Source organism: Bos indicus x Bos taurus, chromosome 4 (genome assembly GCF_003369695.1).
Source record: "Bos indicus x Bos taurus breed Angus x Brahman F1 hybrid chromosome 4, Bos_hybrid_MaternalHap_v2.0, whole genome shotgun sequence".
Taxonomy (NCBI): Eukaryota; Metazoa; Chordata; class Mammalia; order Artiodactyla; family Bovidae; genus Bos; species Bos indicus x Bos taurus.
In genome coordinates this window covers 71,436,965-71,463,294 of record NC_040079.1, presented here as the reverse complement: position 1 = coordinate 71,463,294, position 26,330 = coordinate 71,436,965, and the positions used below count along the sequence as shown (strand labels likewise).

The window sequence follows — 26,330 nt, the reverse complement described above, 5'->3', positions numbered from 1 at the left end:
TAACATTTATGTGTATAAAGCTAAACCATGGACACACTTTATGTTTGCTTTGTCTAATGTTTTAACATTGTACATACAAGAGGGGCCCCATACAGGAAGTCAAAATAATGTTGAAAAAGAACAAAGTTGGAAGACTCACACTTGCAAATTTCAAAACTTTTACTCTACCACCTGAAACTAACCCAATATTATGTATCAACTATACATTAATAAATAAATTTTGAAAATATTTACTACAAAGCTACACTAATTGAAAGAATGTGTTACTGACATACAGATAGGCATATCAGTCAGTTGAGTTCAGTTGCGCAGTCATGTCTGACTCTTTGCAACCCCATGAATTGCAGCACGCCAGGCCTTCCTGTCCATCACCAACTCCCGGAGTTCACTCAAATTCATGTGAATCGAGTTGGTGATGCCATCCAGCCATCTCATCCTTTGGCGTCCCCTTCTCCTCCTGCTCCCAATCCCTCACAGCATCAGGGTCTTTTCCAATAGGTCAACTCTTCACATGAGGTGGCCAAAGTAGTTTGGAGTTTCAGCCTCAGCATTATCCTTCCAATGAACACCCAAGGACTGGTCTCCTTTAGGATGGACTGGTTGGATCTCCTTGCTGTCCAAGGGACTCTCAAGAGTCTTCTCCAACACCACAGTTCAAAAGCATCAATTCTTTGGTGCTCAGCTTTCTTCATAGTCCAACTCTTACATCCATACATGACCACTGGAAAAACCATAGCCTTGACTAGACGGACCTTTGTTGGCAAAGTAATGTCTCTGCTTTTGAATATGCTGTCTAGGTTGGTCATAATGTTCCTTCCAAGGAGTAAGTGTCTTTTAATTTCATGGCTGCAGTCACCATCTACAGTGATTTTGGAGCCCCCCAAAATAAAGTCTGACATTGTTTCCACTATTTCCCCATCTATTTCCCATCTAGTGATGGGACCAGATGCCATGATCTTAGTTTTCTGAATGTTGAGCTTTAAGCCAACTTTTTCACTCTCCTCTTGCACTTTCATCAAGAGGCTTTTTAGTTCCTCTTCACTTTCTGCCATAAGGGTGGTGTCATCTGCATATCTGAGGTTATTGATACTTCTCCCTGCAATCTTGATTCCAGCTTGTGCTTCCTCCAGCCCAGCGTTTCTCATGATGTACTCCGCATAGAAGTTAAATAAACAGGGTGACAATATACAGCCTTGACGTACTCCTTTTCCTGTTTGGAATCAGTCTGTTGTTCCATGTCCAGTTCTAACTGTTGCTTCCTGACCTGCATACAGGTTTCTCAAGAGGCAGATCAGGTGGTCTGGTATTCCCATCTCTTTCAGAATGTTCCACAGTTTATTGTGATCGACGTAGTCAAAGGCTTTGGCATAGTCAATAAAGCAGAAATAGATATTTTTCTGAAACTCACTTCCTTATTCCATGATCCAGCGGATGTTGGCAATTTGATCTCTGGTTCCTCTGCCTTTTCTAAAACCAGCTTGAACGTCTGGAAGTTCATGGTTCACATATTGCTGAAGCCTGGCTTGGAGAATTTTGAGCATTACTTTACTAGCGTGTGAGATGAGTGCAATTGTATGGTAGTCTGAGCATTCTTTGGCATTGCCTTTCTTTGGGAATTGAATGAAAACTGACCTTTTCCAGTTCTGTGGCCACTGCTGAGTTACCCAAATTTGCTGACATATTGAGTGCAGCACTTTCATAGCATTATCTTTCAGGATTTGAAATAGCTCAACTGGAATTCCATCACCTCCATTAGCTTTGTTCGTAGTGATGCTTCCTAAGGCCTACCTGACTTCACATTCCAGGATGTCTGGCTCTAAGTGAGTGATCACACCATCGTGATTATCTGGGTCGTGAAGATTTTTTTTGTACAGTTCTTCCGTGTATTCTTGCCACCTCTTCTTAATATCTTCTGCTTCTGTTAGGTCCATAGCATTTCTGTCCTTTATCCAACCCATCTTTGCATGAAATGTTCCCTTGGTATCTCTAATTTTCTTGAAGAGATCTCTAGTCTTTCCCATTCTGTTGTTTTCCTCTATTTCTTTGCATTGATCACTGAAGAAGGCTTTCTTATCTCTCCTTGCTATTCTTTGGAACTCTGCATTCAGATACTTGTATCCTTCCTTTTCTCCTTTGCTTTTTGCTTCTCTTCTTTTCACAGCTATTTGTAAGGCCTCCCCAGACAGCCATCTTGCTTTTTTGCATTTCTTTTCCATGGGGATGGTCTTGATCCCTGTCTCCTGTACAATGTCATGAAACTCCATCCATAGTTCATCAGGTACATCATAGTTCATCAGGTCTATCAGATCTAGTCCCTTAAATCTATTTCTCACTTCCACTGTATAATCATGAGGGATTTGATTTAGGTCATACCTGAATGGTCTAGTGGATTTCCCTACTTTCTTCAATTTAAGTCTGAATTTGGCAATAAGGGGTTCATGATCTGAGCCACAGTCAGCTCCCGGGCTTGGGCATCAGAGGGCAAACACACTGAAACCGTAATCACAGAAAACTAGTCAATCTGATCACACGGACCACAGCCTTGTCTAACTCAATGAAACTAAGCCATGCCCATGGGGCAACCCAAGACGGGCGGGTCATGGTGGAGAGGTCTGACAGAATGTGATCCACTGGAAAAGGAAATGGCAAACCTCTTCAGTATGAACCTCTCTCAGTTCATGCCTTGAGAACCCCATGAACAGTATGAAAAGGCAAAATAATAGGATACTGAAAGAGGAACTCCCCAGGTCGGTAGGTACCCAATATGCTACTGGAGATCAGTGGAGAAATAACTCCAAAAAGAATGAAGGGATGGAGCCAAAGCAAAAACAATACCCAGTTGTAGATGTGACTGGTGATAGAAGCAAGGTCCGATACTGTAAAGAGCAATATTGCATAGGAACCTGGAATATCAGATCCATGAATCAAGGCAAATTGGAAGTGGTCAAACAGGAGATGGCAAGGGTAAATGTCCACATTCTAGGAATCAGCGAACTAAAATGGACTGGAATGGGTGAATTTAACTCAGATGACCATTATATCTACTACTGTGGGCAGGAATCCCTTAGAAGAAACGGAGTAGCCATCATAGTCAACAGAAGAGTCCGAAATGCAGTACTTGGATGCAATCTCAAAAACGACAGAATGATCTCTGACAGTTCCAAGGCAAACCATTCAATATCATAGTGATCCAAGCCTATGCCCCAACCTGTAATGCTGAAAAAGCTGAAGTTGAACAGTTCTATGAAGACCTACAAGACCTTTTAGAACTAACATCCAAAAAAAGATGTCCTTTTCATTATAGGGGACTGGAATGCAAAAGTAAGAAGTCAAGAAACACCTGGAGTAACAGGCGAATTTGGCCTTGGAATACGGAATGAAGCAGGGCAAAGACTAATAGAGTTTTTCCAAGAGATCACACTGGTCATAGCAAACACCCTCTTCCAACAACACAAGAGAAGACTCTCCACATGGACATCACCAGATGGTCAGCACCGAAATCAGATTGATTATATTTTTTGCAGCCAAAGACGGAGAAGCTCTATACAGTCAGCAAAAACAAATCCGGGAGCTGACTGGGGCTCAGATCATGAACTCCTTATTGCCGAATTCAGACTTAAATTGAAGAAAGTAGGGAAATCCACTAGACCATTCAGGTATGACCTAAATCAAACCCCTTATGATTATACAGTGGAAGTCAGAAATAGATTCAAGGGACTAGATCTGATAGAGTACCTGATGAACTATGGACAGAGGTTCATGACATTGTACAGGAGGCAGGGATCAAGACCATCCCCATGGAAAAGAAATGGAAAAAAGCAAAATGGCTGTCTGAGGAGGCCTTACAAATACCTGTGAAAAGAAAAGAAATGAAAAGCAAAGGAGGAAAGGAAAGATGTAAGTGTCTGAATGCAGAGTTCCAAAGAATAGCAAGGAGAGATAAGAAAGCCTTCCTCAGTGATCAATGCAAAGAAATAGAGGAAAACAACAGAATGCGAAAGACTAGAGATCTCTTCAAGAAAATTAGAGATACCAAGGGAACATTTCATGCAAAGATGGGTTGGATAAAGGACAGAAATGCTATGGACCTAACAGAAGCAGAAGATATTAAGAAGAGGTGGCAAGAATACACAGAAGAACTGTACAAAAAAGATCTTAACAACCCAGATAATCACGATGATCACTCACCTAGAGCCAGACATCCTGGAATGAGAAGTCAAGTGGGCCTTAGAAAGCATCACTGCGAACAAAGCTAGTGGAGGTGATGGAATTACAGTTGAGCTATTTTAACTCCTGAAAGATGATGTTGTGAAAGTGCTGCACTCAATATGTCAGCAAATTTGGAAAACTCAGCAGTGGCCACAGGACTGGAAAAGGTCGATTTTCGTTCCAATCCCAAAGAAAGGCAATGCCAAAGAATGCTCAAACTACCACACAATTGCACTCATCTCACATGCTAGAAAAGTAATGCTCAAAATTCTTAAAGCCAGGCTTCAGCAATACGTGAACCGTGAACTTCCAGACGTTCAAGCTGGTTTTAGAAAAGGCAGAGGAACCAGAGATCAAATTGCCAACATCAGTTGGATCATAGAAAAAGCAAGAAAGTTCCAGAAAAACATCTAATTTCTGCTTTATTGACTATACCAAAGCCTTTGACTGTGTGGATCACAATAAACCTTGGAAAATTCTGAAAGAGATGGGAATACCAGACCACCTGATCTGCCTCTTGAGAAACTTGTATGCAGGTCAGGAACCAACAGTTAGAACTGGACATGGAACAGCAGACTGGTTCCAAACAGGAAAAGGAGTACGTCAAGGCTGTATATTGTCACCCTGCTTATTTAACTTCTGTGCAGAGTACATCATGAGAATCACTGGGCTGGAGGAAGCACAAGCTGGAATCAAGATTGCAGGGAGAAGTATCAATAACCTCATATATGCAGATGACCCACCCTTATGGCAGAAAGTGAAGAGGAACTAAAATGCCTCTTGATGAAAGTGCAAGAGGAGAGTGAAAAAGTTGGCTTAAAGCTCAACATTCAGAAAACGAAGATCATGGCATCTGGTCCCATCACTAGATGGGAAATAGATGGGGAAATAGTGGAAACAATGTCAGACTTTATTTTGGGGAGCTCCAAAATCACTGCAGATGATGGGTGATTGCAGCCATGAAATTAAAAGATGTTTACTCTTTGGAAGGAAAATTATGACCAACCTAGATAGCATATTCAAAAGCAGAGACATTACTTTGCCAACAAAGGTCCATCTAGTCAAGGCTATGGTTTTTCCTGTGGTCATGTATGGATGTGAGTGTTGGACTGTGAAGAAAGCTGAGCACCGAAGAATTGATGCTTTTGAACTATGGTGTTGTAGAAGACTCCTGAGAGTCCCTTGGACTGCAGGGAGATCCAACCAGTCCATTCTGAAGGAGATCACTCCTGGGTGTTCTTTGGAAGGAATGATGTTAAGCTGAAACTCCAGTACTTTTCCACCTCATGCGAAGAGTTGACTCATTGGAAAAGACTCTGATGCTGGGAGGGATTGGGGGCAGGAGGAGAAAGTGGTGACAGAGGATGAGATGGCTCGATGCCATCAGTGACTCGATGGACATGAGTTTGAGTGAACTCCTAGAGTTGGTGATGGACAGGGAGGCCTGGCGTGCTGCAGTTCATGGGGTCGCAAAGAGTCGGACACAACTGAGTGACTGAACTGATCTGAACTGAGAGAAGTCAAACATTTTTTTATATTTTTAAGAGTTCCTTCCTCTTTTTCTGGAAGCCTTGCAGTCGGTTCTGTATCTTTGATGTCCTAAAGCTACAGGGTCGTTTGAGTTTGGAGGTGCTGGCCTGTGAGTGAGCCCTTTCAGTCTGAAAACTTACATCCTTTGTTACTGGAAAATTCATTCTTTACTGTCCTAATTATTTTCTTTCATGTGTTGTCTCTGGTATCACTTTGTTCCTACTCTTATCTTTTCATCTGTGTACTTTCTTTGAAGTTTTTTATTTTAATTTACCTTCTTAGTTCTTTATTTACTTAAAGAAGATTCTGTAATGGTGGGTACATTTTTACCTTTGTGAGTACCTTTGTTTAAACCACTGAGTGTGTAGCACCACGAGTGAACCCAGATGTCAGCTGTGGACTGTGAGTGATATTGATGTCATTGTATGTTTATCACTTGTAATAAGCATACTGTCTTCTGGGGCATGTTAATAGAGGAGAGATATGGGGAAGCAGCAGGTTTAGGACAGTTCTTTATACTTTTTTGCTCCATTTTGCTGTGAACCTTCAGTTCAGTTCAGTTGCTCAGTCATGTCCGACTCTTTGTGACGCCATGAATCGCAGCATGCCAGGCTTCCCTGTCCATCACCAACTCTCGGAGTTCACTCAGACTCACGTCCATCGAATCAGAGATGCCATCCAGCCATCTCATCCTCTGTCGTCCCCTTCTCCTCCTGCCCCCAATCCCTCCCAGCATCAGAGTCTTTGCCAGTGAGTCAACTCTTCGCATGAGGTGGCCAAAGTACTGGAGTTTCAGCTTTAGCATCATTCCTTCCAAAGAAATCCCAGGGCTGATCTCCTTCCGAATGGACTGGTTGGATCTCCTTGCAGTCCAAGGGACCCTCAAGAGTCTTCTCCAACACCACAGTTCAAAAGCACCAATTCTTTGGCGCTCAGCCTTCTTCACAGTCCAACTCTCACATCCATACACGACCACAGGAAAAACCATAGCCTTGACTAGACGAACCTTTGTTGGCAAAGTAATGTCTCTGCTTTTGAATATGCTATCTAAATCGGTCATAACTTTCCTTCCAACGAGTAAGCGTCTTTTAATTTCATGGCTACAGTCACCATCTGCAGTGATTTTGGAGCTTAAACTGACCTAAAAGATAAAATAGTTAAAAGGAGAAAAAATTTGGTAATGATGTTTTCAATTTTGAGCTTACCCATTTTTCTCTTGCACTTTTTCTAATCATCCTGTTTTTCATCTCCTGATTATGACATCATCTTGAACATCTCTGTGTATATAGAGTAAAAGTTTCTGAAAGCTCATCAGTGTTCTTGAGTTTTCTAGCTCATTGGTGTTATACTGCCGTTTATCTTAGTCTTGTAGGCTCCCAGAGGAGCTGTGCAAAGCTGATGAGGACCCCTGAGTAAGTGGGGCAGGCCTGTCCATCATTGTCCTGCTGGTTGGGTAGCAAGGAGCCAGCTGTTCACATGGAGGAACCCCTCATCCAAGCAGGTGAAGGTCCTTGTTCCGGGGCACCAGTCTTCACAGTAACTGTTCTAGTTCTGTCTTATTCATTTAGTTTCTCCTAATAACCTGACACTGATCTCTTATCTGGGAAGAGTTGGGATTAACACTTGGTTGCTAATGTTCTGTGTTCAGGATGCAGACATTGCAAGGAGAGTATCAGCTGATCGTGAAGGACTTCAAATCAATCCTTCTGTTTTCAGCAGCGTCTCAGTCCCATTCTGACCAGCCAGGTGTTTCCCAGTCTGGATCTTCTGGTGCTCTGACAGGTGGCCGGCCTCTCCACGCGCAGGCCCCCTGCCCATCTCTGGGCGGCACCCCCTCTCTGCCCTCGTGCAACTTCTCTTTGCTCTAGAAATCTCTCCTCCACTTTTCCTCTTCCTGTTCTCATCTTTGTGGAGTCGTACCTTCATGGTCCCTGTGAAATATTAATGGGGTCTCAAGAAGAAAAGAATCACACGTAGTCTGTGCTTTTGATCCAGAATATTTTGTTTCTTCAACCTGTGTTTTCCACTTGCATCTCCCCCCCCTCCAATCTATCTTCAGATCCTTAATTTGTTTATAGTAATAATTGGTTTTGGCCTGGGGGGTTGGAGTTGCTGTCTTTTTATATTCATAGAGAGTGACTTAAACCCTTCCTACATCTTCTGAATTTTCTGTTACTATCACCACACTATTTCTCCATACCCATTTGTTCTAACTAGCCAAAGACCTGTGAATTGTCCCAGGACTTGTTCTGAAGAAAGATTTGTTTGGCCTTCTAGTTTATTCTCACTATCCAGAGTTTATTCTTAATCCTTGTCAAGCACACTTTAGAAGAACCAAGTTTCAAGATAGTTGTTGACTGATAGGTTTGATGTCTCTGGCTTCAGTTTTAATACATCTGTCCTAGGGAGGTACATGGTTGCTTCTTGAAGAGAACCTTAGTGATAAAGGACATGGATGGAATGTTTGCTACAATCATTTTTGGCTTTACTTTTGTTTTTTGTTTTTTTTTGGTTCTGTATTGTTTTTGGTGCTAAAACAAGGATTGGCGTCAGGGTTTAAATTGGCTAAATATTTATAAATTACAGTGATGATTAAAATAGGAAAGGTTTTTTAAAGTTTAGATATCTTTAAAAGGCATTTGCAATAGTTCTTTATAAACCTGATAAATTTAGTTGCTAAGGTTATATTTCACAAGGTATATGATGATTTGATGGTTAGTTTCCTTTTGTATTAAAGTGGTGAGAGTTTCAAAGATTCTGAAATAGACCAATTATAATTACTTTTATTCAGGTACTGAATATGAGAGTAAATATATAATCATCTGGTTTGCATGTGATGAAGAGGGGACTGTTCTGTATTTTTTTACAAGACTCAGTGTCAGTCATGATATTTCCATTTCTTTGAGCTTGTTCACAAAAATATAGAGCTAATTGTGGTTCTTTAAGAAAACATGTTCTAGATAAACAAAGATTATGTCTTTTATTTTTGAAAAATAGGAGCAGATGTCTCAAGTATTAGATGCCATGTTTGAAAAATTGGTTAAAGAAGGGGAACATGTAATTGATCAAGGTGATGATGGCGACAACTTTTATGTAATTGATAGGTAAGTTTTATGTAACTTTGTTCCTGAAACATAATGAACCTTTTGTGAAAATCTTAATGTGTTATAATGACTGACGGATTAACATACAATAATTGCTATTGCCTGTCTACCCTTATTCCTATGTAACTGGGCCTATAAACCTGCTTTAAACTCGTGTAAGGAAACTGTGCTAGATCAAGGAAAGAGGTATAATGTATGGATGACTTGACTTTTGGTGAATCAATAAATCTCAGTCATTTACTGGGAGCCTCCTCATTTGTTAAGTTTACTTGAGGGCCAGTTACGCCTGTCACAGAATTGGGTACTCTTGTTAACATGAAACCAGCAGTGTGATACAGCATCTGGGATATGGTATCCATATAACTCAATCTGCTATTATGTTTTCTAAAAAGTTTCCTTTATTATTGCTTAATGAAGTGAAGCATGCTCATGGTTTAAAAAATTCAAATTCAGAAGGACCTAAGGTGAAAGGGTAGTCTCTCTTCCTACCGCTCTAGCGTCATCTCATCAACAGAGTGAGTAGTTTGAGCCCTTCCAGAAGTTGTTTATGCTTTTTCTATTTGTCTGTTAAAAACTCTACAGAGAAATTATTTAAGTGAGAAGGTTTGTATTTATATTGAAAATACAATTTCAGAAAACTGAAGTTGTGTTTCACTTCATCAAAGAACAGTGTGTTTTAAGCAAAACTTGGATAACAACCCTAAAATGTTAAAGGAGAGCAGCCTGAGCTGAGCCTTCGTTTCTCCACTTCTGTTAAGCAGTGAGGAAGTGTTTATGAGCTGTTTGGAATCCTTAGCCTCTCCCGTTCATGTAGAACATGGATCATTTCCCAGTCTGACTTGCTGGGTTACACTGGCTTCCCTGGGCCCAGCTGTGTTCTATTCAGAGGCCTCACAGGAAGCCCCCTCACCTGTCTGTGTCGGCTCTGTTCCCCGCTCTGGGCTGTGGGACGCGCCTTTCATGCATCAGGACCACATGCTCTGTGACTCCTTCAGCCCCTCATCCCTTAGACCTTGGTGACCTGTAGGGGCTGCATTAGCCAGGGCTGGAGGGGGACTCTGTGATTTTAGAATGGTCTCACGTGTAAATTAAAGTCACGATTCTGGTACCATTAGCAGCTTTCATCAGCGAAACACCTCAGAAATTCACTGTTTAATTGTATTGAATAGTAGGAGTATATGAGAACTCCAGATACCGTACAGGAATCACTTTGGTATGGTTGGTATTTTGACTATAAAACCTCCTTACGTTAGTGCACAGTGCCTTCCCTTAGTTCCTCATCACCCTTTTGAAGGATGAAAATTCTCAGGCACACAAAAGTGATGCGAGTCTGGAAGGTCACGCAAATGAGTGCGGGCCGACCCAGCACCCAGGTCTCTTGGCCGCCGTGTGTGGTCTTTCTGTGACTCTGCACTGCCCGGGGCCTCATGTTCTCAGGGGAGAAATCAGTAGGAAAAGCAGCACATAGTGTTTTAGCTGATTTTTTAGACTGATGTGATTTTAACAGGACTGGTAGCTCACTGCACTTCTCATCAGCACATTTGTTGTATATTTTATCCTACTCAAATTAGAAAAATGTAGAAAACGGTTTTAGTGCAAATGTATAAATAGAGACATTAATCTGTACTTGAAAAATAACTGTCCATGAGACAAATTCTAGAAGGAATCCCTGAAACAGCCATTCTAGTCATGAATTATGTTAAAAACCGGTTATTCTTATTCATGAATATCTTTTGTCCAATACCTCGTGTGTTTGCTTTTGTTGCATATTTACCATCTGTAATCCTTTCCTAATCTTAAAAGCACTCCCTGTTTTGTCTTTGCTAGACTTTAGCCAATAGAATAAAGCCAAAGAATTTTCTCCTGTCTGACCTCACAGGTGTTTCAGCAAACCATGAAGCCATGTTCCCTGAACAGATACAGTACATGAAAAGACAGTCTTCCACAGAGAGAATGAAGTTAATAGAAATAAAGCATCAGGAGTGCAGTGACATGCAAACAGCATTTTATTTGCTAGAAAAGGAACCCAATTAAAAGATAAGCGCAAAAAATCTAGAAGACCAGGATCGGATATTTAGTCTGAATTTCTACCACCTTCAGATGGGCGGTCGGTCTAACATACAGGGCCAGATGATATAAAGTGCCAGAGAATAAATTTTGCAGGCTTTGCAGGCCATAAGGTCTGTGTTGGAACTACCCACGTCTGCTCATGTGGCCCAGGTCAGCTACAGAGAGTGCAGAAACAGCCAGCGTGTTTGTCTTTCCAGTGAAGCTTGATTTACAGCAGCAGGCAACCAGTCTTGGGCCCCAGCTTGCCAGCGCCCCCTTTAGATCATTAAGGACCCTGTAGGTACTGTACAGTAATGGCTGACCAGATTGTTAGAGCTATATTCTTTTTTAAGATTATTTTCTTCTGATCTCAAAAGTAATGCATGTTCGTTTTGGAAACAAACTTTTCAGTTAACATGTGAATGTCACTAGCCTCCATGATTCTTAAACTCAGAGCTCATTGAGGTCAGCAGATTCACATGCATTCCTTCAGATGGTTTTCTTTGCCTGTTCTCTTTGGTTGCAGTCAGTTATATTTTCATCCCTTATTTTTTATCTTAAGTGTGTGTTGTTTACTCTCATTGCCCCCAGCAGGCCCATGTACAGACTTCACCCTAGTCCCATTGATGGTCTCTTCTTCCTGCTTGTCTGGAACAGGCCGTGTCTTTGTCATGTATTGATGCCCTTTTATTACTGTTTGTCATCAGAGAGGAAAGGAAAGGAAGAGCCCGTCCCCAGCTGTCACCCTTGGGGATGTGCCCTCAGTCTCAGGGATGGCTCCTGTCACTTCCTGCACCTTCGGAAGGCTTCCAGTGCATCTATCCAGCTCCCGCTGCTCCCAGGTGTAAAGACCTCTGCAAGGATGGAGAAGCTGGGAGCAGTGGCTTTTTTGGAGAAAACTGAATGGCTGGACCAGGGCAGAAGGGAACTTCCCACTGTTCATCCTTCTAGACATTTAAAATTTTAATCAAGTGAATGTGTTATGATGTCTGAGCAAGAAGACCAAGCAATAAGTAATTCTTAAAAAATGAATGAGATTTTATTGCCAAAGGCTCATGTTTTGTTGTGATGAGACTTGACTTGAATTACTTTTACATCTTCTTTTTCATGCATCCACCAGAGGAACATTTGATATTTATGTGAAATGCGATGGTGTTGGACGGTGTGTTGGCAACTATGACAATCGTGGGAGTTTTGGCGAACTGGCCTTAATGTACAACACACCCAGAGCAGCTACAATCACTGCTACCTCTCCTGGTGCTCTGTGGGGTTTGGTGAGTGAAGTATTTATTTGACCTGAATGTCATTTGTGAAAAATCATTATGCTAGCAGCCAGGTAGCTGCAGTATTTTAGTTTTAATAGGTAGATGGTTTGGGGATCACCATCGGTCATCAGAGAATTTATTAAGCAACTAATAGGTGCTCCTAAATGCTCCTCTTTTATGCATTCTTAAAAACCAGCCAGTCACACAAATAAACAGAGGCTTCAATGCTGTTTTTTTCTGGTAGGTTTCTGTGGTAGGTATAATATCTCTGGTTCCAAGTGCGGTCCCCTGCCTTGTAGCATCTCTATCAACTGGGAACTTGCTGGAAATGCCCATTGAGGCTCCACTCACTGATTCAGGCCTGCTGACTCAGAAACTGGCTATGGGACTCCACAATCTGTATTGGAGCAAGTCCATCACATGAGTCTCATGCCTGCTTGAGATAACCACTGAAAACGGAGACTCTTTGTGTAGTATAAATTGATTGGTAACAACCCTGCATTGACAAGCAACTGTGTAGAGAAAAAACACTCAATGTCTGTGTTTCTCACGTGGATGCATGTCAGAATTACTTAGAGGTGTTAAAAAAGAAATTCTCTTACCTAGGCTCCATTACACACAAACTTATTCAACTCTCAGGGTTGGAACTCTCAGACCTGGGCTTTTAAAGTAAATTTCTTGAGGGAGGCTCAGAAGGGAGGGAATATATGTATAGTTATAGGTGATTCACATTGTTGTACAATAGAAACTAAGACAACATTGTAAAGCAATTATACTCCAATTTTTAAACAATCCATGCAAAAAGAAAAATTTCCTAATGATGCCTTTTCTAAAAGGCTTAAAGTTTGGTTTAAAGACTTGAGTGAGGGACATTCTTTTCCTCAAAGATCTTAGGAGACAAAGTAGCAGATCCGAGTAAAGCTGGTTCTGGACTCTGGTTAAGCTGGTGCTTAGGGATCACCTGGAAATTTAGTTAAAAAGCAGAATCTGACTCATAGGGTCTGGCATGAGGCCTGTGATTCTGCATTTCTCACACGCTTCCAGGAGGCACCAGGGGCTGCTGGTGCCCAGAACACACTTTAAGTAGCCTTGATTTAAGGGAATGTGGATACTACTTGTGTTTTCTTTTGAAATTGTTGATAACATCCCACCCTATGGTTCTGACATGAGTTTATTTGGTTATTTCTCTCAAATCCTTTTGTGGAAGGAGGCAAGGTTGAAGTAACAGGAAGGTTGTTAAAACCTCCTTTTCAAGATCTGTAGTCTCACGGAAGTTACGCATGGTTCAGTCACCACTGAGCCTTTGACTCCGAGGTGAATTCAGCCAATAAAAATATCTCTTGATCAGAGAAACAAGACTTGTGCATTTCTTCTTCTGAGACCCAGGCAGCTACTGTTTACTTCTTAAAAATGTCATGAGTCACTTTTTAAGTGGTGCAAGCAAAATTGGAATTGTTTCAGGTGGAAGGGAGCTTGTCCTCTGAAGTGTCTTAAGGATAATCAGAGATTTGAATACCCAAAGCCGGCAAAATAAACACTCAAAACCAGTAGACTTGGCCCTTAGGAAGTGTTTACGCACTGTCACAAGGGTGGGTTGTGATCTGTTTCCTTAAAGGAGGTACCATTTAAAATTTAATCATCCTGGTGGGCTTGCCAGGCAGGGTCAGATTGTCACATGATCAGGAAGGCTCCTCATGCACATCCTTGGAACAAGGTCACATATTTAGCGGGTTGGCCCTTCGAGTACTGATAGTTCTCAGCCCTGGAAGGAACCTTAAACTAGGGACAGAGGTCCAGCCATTTCCAGGTATATGTGATATTTATGTTCTCAGGAAGGGTGAAGGATTCTTCAGTTTTTTTTTTTTTACTAATCTGTACCTGTTTGAAGATCTCTTGGAGGAGGGCATGGCACCCCACTCCAGTATTCTTGCCTGGAGAATCCCCATGGACAGATGAGCCTGGTAGGCTACAGTCCATGGGGTTGCAAAGAGTCGGACACGACTAAGCAACTAAGCACACACCCGTTTTAAGCTCTGTAGAGGTGAGCAGTTTGTGATGATCACCTTAGGGTATGTGTATAAGTGAAGTTGGTGTTTTTTTAAAATTATAGTCATTAACATAATTAATACTTCAAATCTGCTTTCTTAGCAGCTGGCCTAACTAGCCCCTTTTCAGACAAAGTCAAATAGAAAAGGAATTTTGCTTTTGAGACCAACAGGTTGGAGCTCTGCCATGTAAGTGCAGGTGCGAAGATAAGCAAATCTCAAGAGAAAAGTCCTTTGTAGAATAGTCCAACTTTGTAAATAAGTCTAGGTCACGGTTAGCCTTGGGGGATTAACTGATCTACATGACCATGCTGATGATTCAGAGAGGTGACGATTGAAATGACTGGGGTGAAAACATTTGAAATGGGACTTACTGGATTTTATTGATATGTCACAGTGAGTGTGAAGAGGTGGGCCACCAGTAGAAGATTTTTCTTGAGACACATAGCTTGTTGCCGTGGTTAATTTCTAAATTGCTAACCCATTTCTTGTCTTCTCTGTTTTGTAATAAACCTTGTTCATAAAATGGTGTTGCAGCTGCTTCCCAGACCTGTTTATGTATCAGAGTCACTTGGGGAGCTTTCATGAAATGCAGATTATTATAGAGCGCTGTTTGCAGAGATTTTGAGTCATTAAAATCTGGGATCTTAGAAACCTTTTTGAAAAAAACACAAGCCTGCAGAGCCAGGCTTGGAAATTATTTCAATAATTTTATTTGTTATCTTGAAAAATTTTTTTCTTTTTTAAAAAATGATTGAGTGCAAGTCCAAATCACAGCCCTTATAAAATTGTAGTAAACTAAATTAGAAGACAGGATGTTTAATTTCCTAGATACTTACATCCACACTGGCATTTTTCTCTATCCTATCAGTTCATTTGGTGGCTCAGAGGTTAAAGCGTCTGCCTGGAGTGTGGGAGACCCGGGTTCAATCCCTGGGTCGGGAAGATCCCCTGGAGAAGGAAATGGCAACCCACTCCAGTACTCTTGCCTGGAGAATCCCATAGACAGAGGAGCCTGGTAGGCTACAGTCCATGGGGTCGAAAAGAGTCGGACACGACTGAGCGACTTCACTTTCACTTTCAATATGTTGTCATAGTAATTATTAATTAAAGAACATATCCCTGTTAATTTTATTTTGTATTAAAAGTATAGTTGTTGATCAGTGTATGCCAAACTAACATAATTCTGAGAGCTCTTAACTAAGAACTAATATAATGTTTTGTAGGAATTTTTAAAATGTAAAATTTGTAGGAAGACCATTTTTTGAGCCATTACCTATAAAGTTTTCCCTCGTTCCTCAATTCAGTGTTGGATCCTTGAGATTAAGTAGTATAAACATAGGAACATTTGAGGAAAATGAACATGATAAACACTGGAATCAAAGTCTACTCAAGAAAGTTGTAGTTTCTCTGTGCACAGTTTTAAAAAAGAAAACTGACATGTGGATGTGACAAAAAATCCTAGAGTCAATAATTTTTCAAGCTCTCTTTACATTGTAATTGCATGATTTAAAAACATTTCTAATACTACTGGTTTCCATGTATTTTTTTTTAACTGCAGCCCACAGGAAACAGGAGGAAATGTCACAACCAGTGCGTGTGTGTGTGAAACAGATACATAACAACACTTTACTAAAAGGGATGCACACCCAGATTTTCTGTTTTGTTTTTTAAATAAAAGGCTGGTCATGGGTGAAGGGGTTCAAAAGGTACAAACTTCCGTTAAAAATACAGCCTAGGGACGTAACGTACAGTATGGTGTCTGCAGTTAATAATACTGTATTGTATAGTTGAAAGTTGCTATAAGAGTACATCTTTAAAGTTCTCCTCACAAGAAAAAGAATTCTGTAACTATTTATGGTGACAGATATTAAGTACTTATTGTAGTGATCATTTCACAACGGATACAAATACTGAATCATTATGTCCTACGCCTGAAACTAGTATGATGCTGTATGCCAGTTATATCTCAAAAAAAAAAGAAAAAAAGCTCACCACGTCCCACTGAACTTTAACACTCCAGGGCTGTTATCTATAACAAAAGAACTCAGTGCTAGTTTGAACTCATAAAAACTGAGTAGAATGTTGGTCGCCAGGGGCTGGGGGGCGTAATTATAAAATGAATATGTTCTGAAGACCCAGTGTACCTGATGATTATAGGTAACAATACTGTCAATATATTTGAAAGCTGCCAAGAGAATAAATCTTAAATGTCACCACACACCAAAAAAATGACAATTATTTGTGGTAGTAAGTAACTCTACTGTGGTAATAATTTTACAATATATATCAAATCAACATGTTGTATACCTTAAACAATATTACAAGTCAATTGTATCTCAAAAAGCTGGGGAGAAAAAGAAAACAGAAGCTGGTATTTTTTTAATGGTGCAACAGCACCACCTCGTGGGTTTAGCCCACTAGTTACATGTTGGTCAGATCTCTGTTCTGAATTAAAAGTAAACTGTTGCTTTCCTTCAAAAGCATGAAAATAACATTTTATATGGTTCTATATTAATGCTTAAGGAAATAAAAATATGAAATGAGTTGTATTAGAAGTATAATAATATTAATCTTTTATTTTGAAAATCTTCAATTATTGTTTGTTTCTTACAGGGAATAAAATGAAACTATCTCTTCAAACTTTCTTTCCTCATAAGGTCTACCTTTTAATTGTCTTCATATTTGATATTCTGCCTTTAGGACAGGGTAACCTTCAGGAGGATAATTGTAAAAAATAATGCCAAAAAGAGAAAAATGTATGAAAGCTTTATTGAGTCACTGCCATTCCTTAAATCTTTGGAAGTAAGTATATGTTTGTGCTTTTATTTTATTTTGCTTTAAAAGCTTCTGTTTTGTTAGGAATGCTTAGCTCTGCAGAAGGTTTCTTTGAATAATAATCTATCTATATTTTCACTTGAAAAGATTACATTGTTTTAATAGCTTAGTATTTCTTTTACTGCCTGTAACTGTATCTATTTTGTTGTTTACACATAATAGACTCTTGGGAGCAGCTACAGCAGATTTGTATGAGATCTCTTTCTAAAAGCAGACTTAAACTAATCACATAAATGTAGGCAGTAGCCTTTACAGGAAGAGGTTATCTAAATACAGAATGTCCTCACTGCCCTCTCCTTCCTTATTCCTTTCCTCTTAAAATTGGCATCCCAAGGTCTCTCTTTCTTTTTGCAGGCTGCACTTATTCCCATGCTGTACTTGTCAAATCCCCTGGCTTTAAATGTCTATTATGTTGATGCCTCTTAAAACTGACATCACTGTGCAAGGCCCCACCCAAGCCAGGCTTATTTAACATTGCATATTTAACATTTCCTCTAGGATATCTAAAAGATATCTCAAACCGACAAGTCCCAAACATCCTTCCTTTTCTTCCCCACCTGAGTGACAGTAATACCATCCTTCCAGCCTCTCGGCCAGAATCCTTGGGGTTGACAGACCTACCTGCTGACATGTCCCTATGTTGGCTTGTCAGTATTCACCTGGTAGAAATTCAGGCCTCGTTTCAGAATGCATATTGGGCAGCTCATCTTCTCCAGCAGCAGATCTGTTTAAGTAAAAATAGGTCAGAGTTGGAAATTCAAATGCCTTCAGAGTTAGGCAAGTAACAAAGAAGAAAACCAAGCCAGGATGGGACTTTGGTAAACTGGAGAGCATGTGCTCCATCTTAAGAAACAGCTGCTGGTGCACCAGAGTTTATTTATGCCACATGAAAATATGGGCTGAGTGTTGCTGACAGTTCTGATTTTTCAAGAGAAGCTGGAAATTCAAGTTTTTATGAAAAATTTGTTTAAAATGCTGGCACGTAATTCATATAATGGGGCTTCTCTGATAGCTCAGCGAGTAAAGAATCTGCCTACAAATGCAGGAGACACAGGAGACATGGGTTCAATCCCTGGGTTGGGAAGATCCCCCTGGAGTAGGAAATGGCAACCTACTCCAGTATTCTTGCCTGGTAAAATCCATGGACAGAAGAGCCTTGTGTCCATGGAGTCACAAAGAGTTGGACACCACTGAGCGATTGTGCTTTTTATATTAATTAGGTTTATTAATATGAACACACACATTGCTCAGTTTATTTGGCCTGTAGGCTACCATTTTTAAACCCATGAAATAGTTAAGATTACCTGATTAGTTTGTTTCATATAGTTCTTCATCCGTCTCCACAGGGATTGGTTCTAGGACCTTGGTGGATACCAAAGTCTGCAGATGCTCAAGTCCCTTACAGCAGACCCTCCATGGCCCTGGGTTCCACATTTGTGGATATGGAGGGGCAACTGTATATTTACTGGAAAAAATCTGTAGATAAGTAGACTGTGCACAGTTCAAACCCATATCATTGAGGGGTCAACTGTATTATCCTTTTTCCTTTATAGGTTTCTGAACGCCTGAAAGTGGTAGATGTGATAGGCACCAAAGTATACAACGATGGAGAACAAATCATTGCTCAGGTATAATACTTTTTATGGAGCTCAGTTTGAGGTTATTTTCCAAAAGATTCTTATATATTCTAAGTCTTAATAAAATTTTCATTGTCCATAATTAGTATGTAGTGGTGGATTAATATAATTATTTCCTGCCAAATGTATTTAAAATGGCTTAATTTATAGCCATCAAGCTATCTGAATGTTTTTATTTTTTTTAATTAAATCTTAAGGAAATATATATTAAATCATCCAATAGATTTAGGCATAATTTTATATTTGTACCGGACGTGAAGGTCACATGTATATAGAGAATTAAGATGTCATTTATAACAGGGGAAAAAAACTGGTAATCGTTCCATAACATTTATTAATAAGGACCCAGAAGGTGCATTGGAAGGTGTAAAGTTCTGCACAGTCAGTTCACTGGTGAAACCGTGAAATTAACCAAGAAGGGGACATGTTGCACCATGTACTTCACTGGCTGCCAGGCACTGAGGGGGCCGGCATGCTCTTGAACCCATAATGCTTTTCTCAAATCCCATTTAGAACCTGAAGCAATACACATATTGGTTAGAACAGACCTACCCAGAAGTAGGATTTATAGAAACGGTTAGAGTTTACAGATAAAAGCATATCGATGATACTGCTAATTTCCTAGTTACAAACAGGTTTTTTAGGAACTTCCCTGGTAGTTCAGTGGTTAAGACTTCACCTTCCAAAGCTAGGGGTGCGGGTTCAATCCCTGGTTGGGGAGCTAAGATCCCACATGCCTACCAAAAAACCACAGAAGCAGTTTATAACAAATTGAATTTGTTTATTTAATAAAGACTTTTAAAAAAAAAAAGGTTTTTAACAAATTGGGTAATTTTCCTATTAATATTATACTATATTGTAATATTTATCTAAAATATTGTCTCTTTTCATACATGTGAAACAAGATTCAAGGTCTGGGAGGCCGAGAAAAGAATCAGTTTAGAAGGCAAATAAACAAGTACATCGGTCAGTCTTCCCCCTCTGCCACCCCCAGTCTGTCAAATTAGAGAACAAGGCTGAGATTCCATGATACAAATTGAAAAGCTGCAAAGCATAGAGCACTTTTGAAATGACTTTTCCCAATTATTTTGGGAATTATAGATTCACAGCATGCTGCAAAAAAAAAAAACAAAACAAAACACGAAGTCCCATGTGCTCTTGACCCAATCTCTCCCAGTGCATTTTGTATCACTAGTACAACATCAAAACTAGCAAACTGACATTGACCCAACCGACCAACAGAACTTAACTCATTAGTTTTACATGCAATTTGAGCATGTTTTAAAAATGAAATTGCATGGCAGTTGATAGACCTTTTATGATTTAAGACACTTGAATATTTCACATGAAGGTCTTAGAGAAAGCCTGATAAAAGGTAAGGGAAAAGACATATGTATACTGAGACTTTATTAAAGGTATCTTTAGATAGTTGTCTTTTAAGCGTTTATAAACATACATGTCTGCACTATAGTATAATGGAGACTCTGCATTCCTTATTATATATTACAATCTGATACTGTATTTCTTGAATTGTAGTAAAGAGTTTTGAAATACCTGAGTTTCTCCAGAATCACTTTGAGAGGCTTAGGGAAGTCAATGTCATCTTTTGTATTACATTACTTAATTCATAAGGCATCATTGGAAATCAAGGAAATTTGTTCAAAAAAGAAAACAAGAAAACGCAGCTATGTAGTTAGAAATGGCAACACTTTCTTTGAGAAGTCTTTCTGGGCCTTGAGGTGGGCTGTCAGTAACCCAGCATCTAAAATTTGGTCCCCAGCCTGCAGGACAGGCATCAGGGCCCACACACACCGCTTTGTCTGCCTGCTTTCTCCACTTGCGGAGTTGCTGGATTATCTTGGGTTGCCATGCTCTGGCTTCATAGGTTAGGAACGACCCAGGGTGGCATATTTCAGCATAGGAGCAGCTGACAGAGGCGACACTGCTGGGAAACAGTGCTCACGTTTCTGACCATGTCTGTGCTTTATCCAGGCTGCAGTTTGAGCGAAATTCTTACCTTGGTGTTAGTTGCTATATTTTCTTGCTAGTTTTAGCAGAGATGCTCTAGTAGACAGTATATCATTTCAGATGATTTTACAAATGAAATTGTTACACGATAATTGTTGATCATAACATCTCAACTTAGGAGGGGCCATAACCTGTTCTGTGGGGTTTCAGCTTTCAGGAGATGATCTGTAAACTGGCATGGGATTGATTTCAGAGTGTGGTGGGCAGCAGGATTGCTGTCAACTAAAGTTGGATTTTTCACCCTCTGTTTTTATTCTATTCTGACAGGGAGACTTGGCTGATTCTTTTTTCATTGTAGAATCGGGCGAAGTGAAAATTACTATGAAAAGGAAGGTAAGTCCTAAAAATCCATGAAATATTAACAAGTAACATAATAGACTTTTTTTTTTTTTTCCTGACTAAGCTTCATTCTGTTTTTCTTAAGCTGAGTGAACGCTAACACTTTCCATCACCTTGTCAGGGTAAGTCAGAGGTGGAGGAGAACGGTGCAGTTGAAATCGCTCGGTGTTCTCGAGGGCAGTACTTCGGCGAACTGGCTCTGGTAACGAACAAGCCCCGAGCCGCTTCCGCACACGCCATCGGGACCGTCAAATGTTTAGGTAGGACTCACGGCCCAGGGCACACTTGCCCCAGTTGAAATCCTTCTGTGTGCATTGTACGTATTCAGCGTCACACTGATTATTTTACTGGGTTCACAAGTTTTATGGTCCCAACAGAATACAAGATTAGGATTCATTGCACTGTCAAGCCAATTTGTGGAAGCCAACTTCTTAGAAAACTTTTCACACACATATACATTGTTCTTTTTTACAGACATTAAGTAACATTTTAGTATGTTGTTAAGATAAGAATTCTGAGTACCAAGCTTTACATCTAATTTTTCAAATGAACAATATGCACTGTGTTCCATTTCTGCTAAAAACCCCCTCAAACAGCACTTTTATAAGGTATACTAAGTTCTGCAGGGGAAGTTAAAATGTCTAGGAAAAGTTTCTCATCCTAGGATTAGGAAACAAGAGTTCAAGTGTGTCATAGCACAATGAAAATCTTGTTCAGCTGTTTATTACTTCTGTGTACCACACAGAAATGCCATGAACAGAAGGGCCATCTTCAGCTGGAAGGCATCTATATATAGCAGAGATTTTATATGTGAGAAATAACTTATTTTAGTAATGAAAAATATAACTCAGGAGATATTAATACAGATGACATTTTCTTTAAGAAAACTAGTCAATACTCTGTAATGACCTGTATGGGAAAAGAATCTAAAAACAGTGGATACATGTCTGTGTATAAACTGATTCACTTTGCTGTACAGCAGAAAGTAATAAACATTATAAATCAACTATACACCAATAAAAATTAATTTAAAAAGTAATTAGCTACTCTGTACTCTTCGTCCACAGTTCAGTAGAATAAATTTAGCTTCAGTGTTAAGATTTGCAAGTATCCCCAGAATTTTCTTAGAGAAGTTGTTTTTTAAATGATTTTAAATAAGTATAGTATTACTCTAGTGTTACACTTGGATGAAAAAGAAAAATTTAGAAGCTGACAGGTAATTTCTCTGAGTAGATAGAGGTGTTAGACAGTAGGGAGTAAAGATGATGTGAGTGAAATCCCATTACTTTTTTTCTATAATAAAATATATATTCACATTAAATTTGAGAAATACAGAAAGGTAGGAAAAACTAAGAGTTACCCAGTACCACCACCACCCAGCAATTTCCACATCCTATTATAATTCCTTATCATCCTTTTTTATTTGTATGTTTTCAGCTTTAAATCAGTTTTGTAAACTGCTTCTTTCATTCATTATAGCTTAGGCATTTTCTCATGTTTATTACATCAGATATTAACATTGCTTAAATACACACTGAATTATTTACTCACTTCCCACTGTTACATAATTTTTGAGTTTTGGCTCCATTTTGCGCGGTGGAGGAGAGCTTTTCTGTGGGGGTGTGTGCATATACTGCTTTTTCACATGATAGGATTTTTCCTGAGAAATGCTTTTTGGAATTGGGTTTTCTTTTTATGGTTTTTGATATCTATTGCCATATCACTTGTATTTGCACTTATTTGCATGCTGCCAGCAGTGCAAGAATTTCCATTCACTCTATTGTAAACACTGCCTTTTTTAGTTCTGTAAATTTAAGAAGCAAAAACAAAAGAATTTTAATTTGTATTTCAATGATAGTATGATTATATTTTCATATAAATTCAGTTTTTAAAAATGCTCGAGACAAGCAATCTAAGCAACATAGAGCATATACTTACAGAAGTGGACAAAATCATTATTTGGACTGCCATTTTGAATTGACTAGACCCTAGTATAAAAGAGTAAAAAATTGTAAAGGGCAACATCTGGTCTTCACAGCATTGCATTGTAAACCCTGAGGAGGGAAAAAAAGATAGAAAACACTACCTTGCCACCCTTGAGTTCATACTGCTAAAGTGGTGACATAAAAATGAATTTATTTTGTAAAATTCCAAGGTCTTGCCATAACAATCCCTCATTCTTTTAACCTGGATCAGGAACTTCCAATACAACGTCATATGGCCACGGGCCACTGGCTGCTTCCTTTTTGAAGTGGAATGTTTTTATCTTTATGCCTTTTTCTTGTATCTGATATTTATGCAAAAATGCCATTGCGTCATTGACATACGTGAAATAGGTACCATAAGTGACTTAGAAATTCCAGGTTTGTAAAGAATGTTATTTTTCTTTTATTCTCCACTCTTCTTAGCCATGGATGTGCAAGCATTTGAAAGGCTTTTGGGACCTTGCATGGAAATTATGAAAAGGAACATCGCTACCTATGAAGAGCAATTAGTTGCCCTGTTTGGAACAAACATGGATATTGTTGAACCCACTGCATGAAGCAAAAGTATTGGAGCAAGACCTCTAGTGACAAAATTACACAGTAGTGGTTAGTCCACTGAGAATGTGTTTGTGTAGATGCCAAGCATTTTCTGTGATTTCAGGTTTTTTCCTTTTTTTACATTTACAATGTATCAGTAAACAGAATAGGTATTTAATAGTCAATAGGCTTTAACATCACTTTCTAAAAAGAGTAGATCAAAAAATATCAACATACTGATAAAATGACTTTCTACTCCACAAAATTATGATTTGACTGAAAGATTCAGATGATTGTAATATATTGAAAGTATCTGTGTTTAAGAAGATAATTAAAGGATGTTATCATAGGCAATGTGTATTCATTTTGACTTGCTCAGATTGATATGTTATGACTACACCCATGTAAAAGGGAACTTGGCAGTGAACCATGCTATACAGCATGGCATCACATTCTTTTTACAACTCACTATATATAGTAAGTACAATTTAACCATTTTTGTTTTAAAGTTTTTCTGGCTTGATAAGTTATGTGCTGGCCTTGGCCTATTGGTGAAATGGTATAAAACATCTTATGCAATTTTAAAACCTTTTATATTTTTGCAATAAAGTACCTTTTGACTTCTTGGGTATAATGTCAGTAGCCTACATATTCCAGTGGTTTTAAGGACAGGCAGTTTAGTCATTACAACAACAGGAAAGTGTCTTTGGATGAAAGGTCATTATTTTCCTCATAAAGCATCTATCTATGCTTCCTTCTTTCATTTTTGCAGTTCTCTGTTATCTTTAAAAATTTGTTTGACATTTAATGTCACAAATATTTTTAAATGTTCTTTAAACTTAATTGTTGTCTTCTAAAAGCCTAAGATCTTATTATATATGCTAAAAAAAAAAGTCTCCTATACCAAAAATATTCGGGGTCCTTATCAACATGCCCATAGATATTTCTTTGTTCTTCACTAGACATGTGTAATAACATCCTTGCAGACATCTGCTCCCATGGGTTTCCTCCAAAGTGGGAGAAATAAGTTATTGTAAGTAAAACATATATAAGGATGCAAGGAATTTCTGCCCATTCCAAGTATACCATTAGGCCTCTCCACTTGCTTTAATGTAGACTCTCAACTGCATTCATTTCATTCTGCAAATGCAGAATGAACTCAGCTGAATAGATTTTTGTTGATAATTGATAATGCTTATTATCCTGCTACATAAAATGAATTAATTATATTCCACCAAAGCAGTATACTCTTACATGGATTCTAGGACTACATGACCCCAATGTCCAGAGACATTAATTCTAAATAGTTGTTCCCTTTTAAATCAGCGATTTCATTTTGGGAAATATGTTTCAAAGAAATATATACATGGGTAAAAAAATTCTGTGGCTAGTGTGGTCTTATTAGAGAATGTTTCTGGTCTTGCTTGTATAATGAAAATGTGGTAAAGATACGTGAATTGGATAATGTACATATAAGAAGTATGTAAAATATAACTTCAGCCACATTTTAGCACAGTTTTAACTACTTTGCAAACTTTCCCACGGGAAGAGAGCTTACTGAATGCAGATTTGTTTTCTATAATATTTCAGATTTTAAAAGTCATGTCTACCGAACAAGAAAAAAACACAACCACAAATTCCTGGTTTATCATTCTGTATTTTCAACTTCCTTCACTTTTTCAAGTTACCTATTTTGTTGCATAAGCTAATTGTTAACTACAAATGCCTGTTTAATAAAGAACTCTGACCAAGGCTGTAAATGCCAGTTACATTATTTTCAGTATTGTTGGTTATATTTAAAATTTCCTTATAATAAAGCACAGTTTTATAATAAAATATTATTACTGAGGTGTTTTTTTCTTTCTTGTTTCTTTACTGTGACTTCGTAGTGCACATTATACCATGTGAAATGCATGACAGAGGTCCGGCATATGTGAAAACAAAGGTAAGATCTGGGCAGCTTGCAGCAAGGAAGTGTGGTTCTGTAGGACGAGAGGTTTTTAAAAATCTTAACTATCGGTTATATGTGATACAGATAGTTGTGATATGTTGCAGACTCAGTCAGCCATTTAGAATAACCAAGTCTGGCTGGCTAACTAGGGAATGTATGTGTTAAAGTAATTAAAACACCACAAGTTTGAGTTATGGATGCCCCTGTTTAATCACCAGCCAAGAGTCTTTATGTTTGGAAATTCTCTGTTGATGTTTCATTCAAGCATGCATCATGTATGACTAAGAATTCTGGGAGGACGCTCAATTTTAATACAAAGGTGCTTTTCTTTGTCTGTGTGTGTGTGTGTGTCCTGCTGATACAAACTAGGGCTTGGTGCATATAAATGTAAAACACTACCTGGGATCCATGCTGTGTGAATGTGTTTGGTTTATTCTTAGAAACCTGGCTAGCACTCTTTAAAATGCTTTACAATTCTGCAAGTGAGACACACAGCACTAAGGAAGAACTTCGGATTTTATTGGAATATGTAGGATTAAGTGCTGAGTCCTTTTTCTTTCTAAAGCATCTTTAAAATATGGATATAATTTTTCCTAATTTTTTTCAAAAAATGTTACATTTCTAATAAGGACTAGATGGCCTTTGGCATTCTTAAAGAACATTAATAATGTATAAGCCTAGAGTGCTAAGTAACACATCTGGATGAGCTGTACTATCCAGCTTAAACAACTGGAAAGGAGAGTCTCAAATCTAAATAAAATGTTAATAACTAAGGGAGAAACAGAATTACTAACACATGTGGGAGAAAATTCA

The 26,330-nt window shown here is 38.9% G+C and overlaps 1 protein-coding gene across 1 annotated transcript in view; it reads left to right on the top strand.

The window, feature by feature from the left end:
• PRKAR2B (protein kinase cAMP-dependent type II regulatory subunit beta) overlaps positions 1 to 25,407 on the top strand; it is a 102,586-nt gene extending 77,179 nt beyond the window's left edge. The window contains exons 5-11 of the mRNA XM_027539671.1: positions 8,737 to 8,843; positions 12,013 to 12,166; positions 16,906 to 17,007; positions 18,594 to 18,668; positions 20,973 to 21,038; positions 21,166 to 21,304; positions 23,453 to 25,407. Of these exons, the coding sequence (XP_027395472.1) occupies positions 8,737 to 8,843; positions 12,013 to 12,166; positions 16,906 to 17,007; positions 18,594 to 18,668; positions 20,973 to 21,038; positions 21,166 to 21,304; positions 23,453 to 23,586 (777 nt within the window). The 3' untranslated portion in view covers positions 23,587 to 25,407. The remainder of the gene's footprint in view (positions 1 to 8,736; positions 8,844 to 12,012; positions 12,167 to 16,905; positions 17,008 to 18,593; positions 18,669 to 20,972; positions 21,039 to 21,165; positions 21,305 to 23,452) is intronic.
• The last annotated feature ends 923 nt before the right edge of the window (positions 25,408 to 26,330 follow it).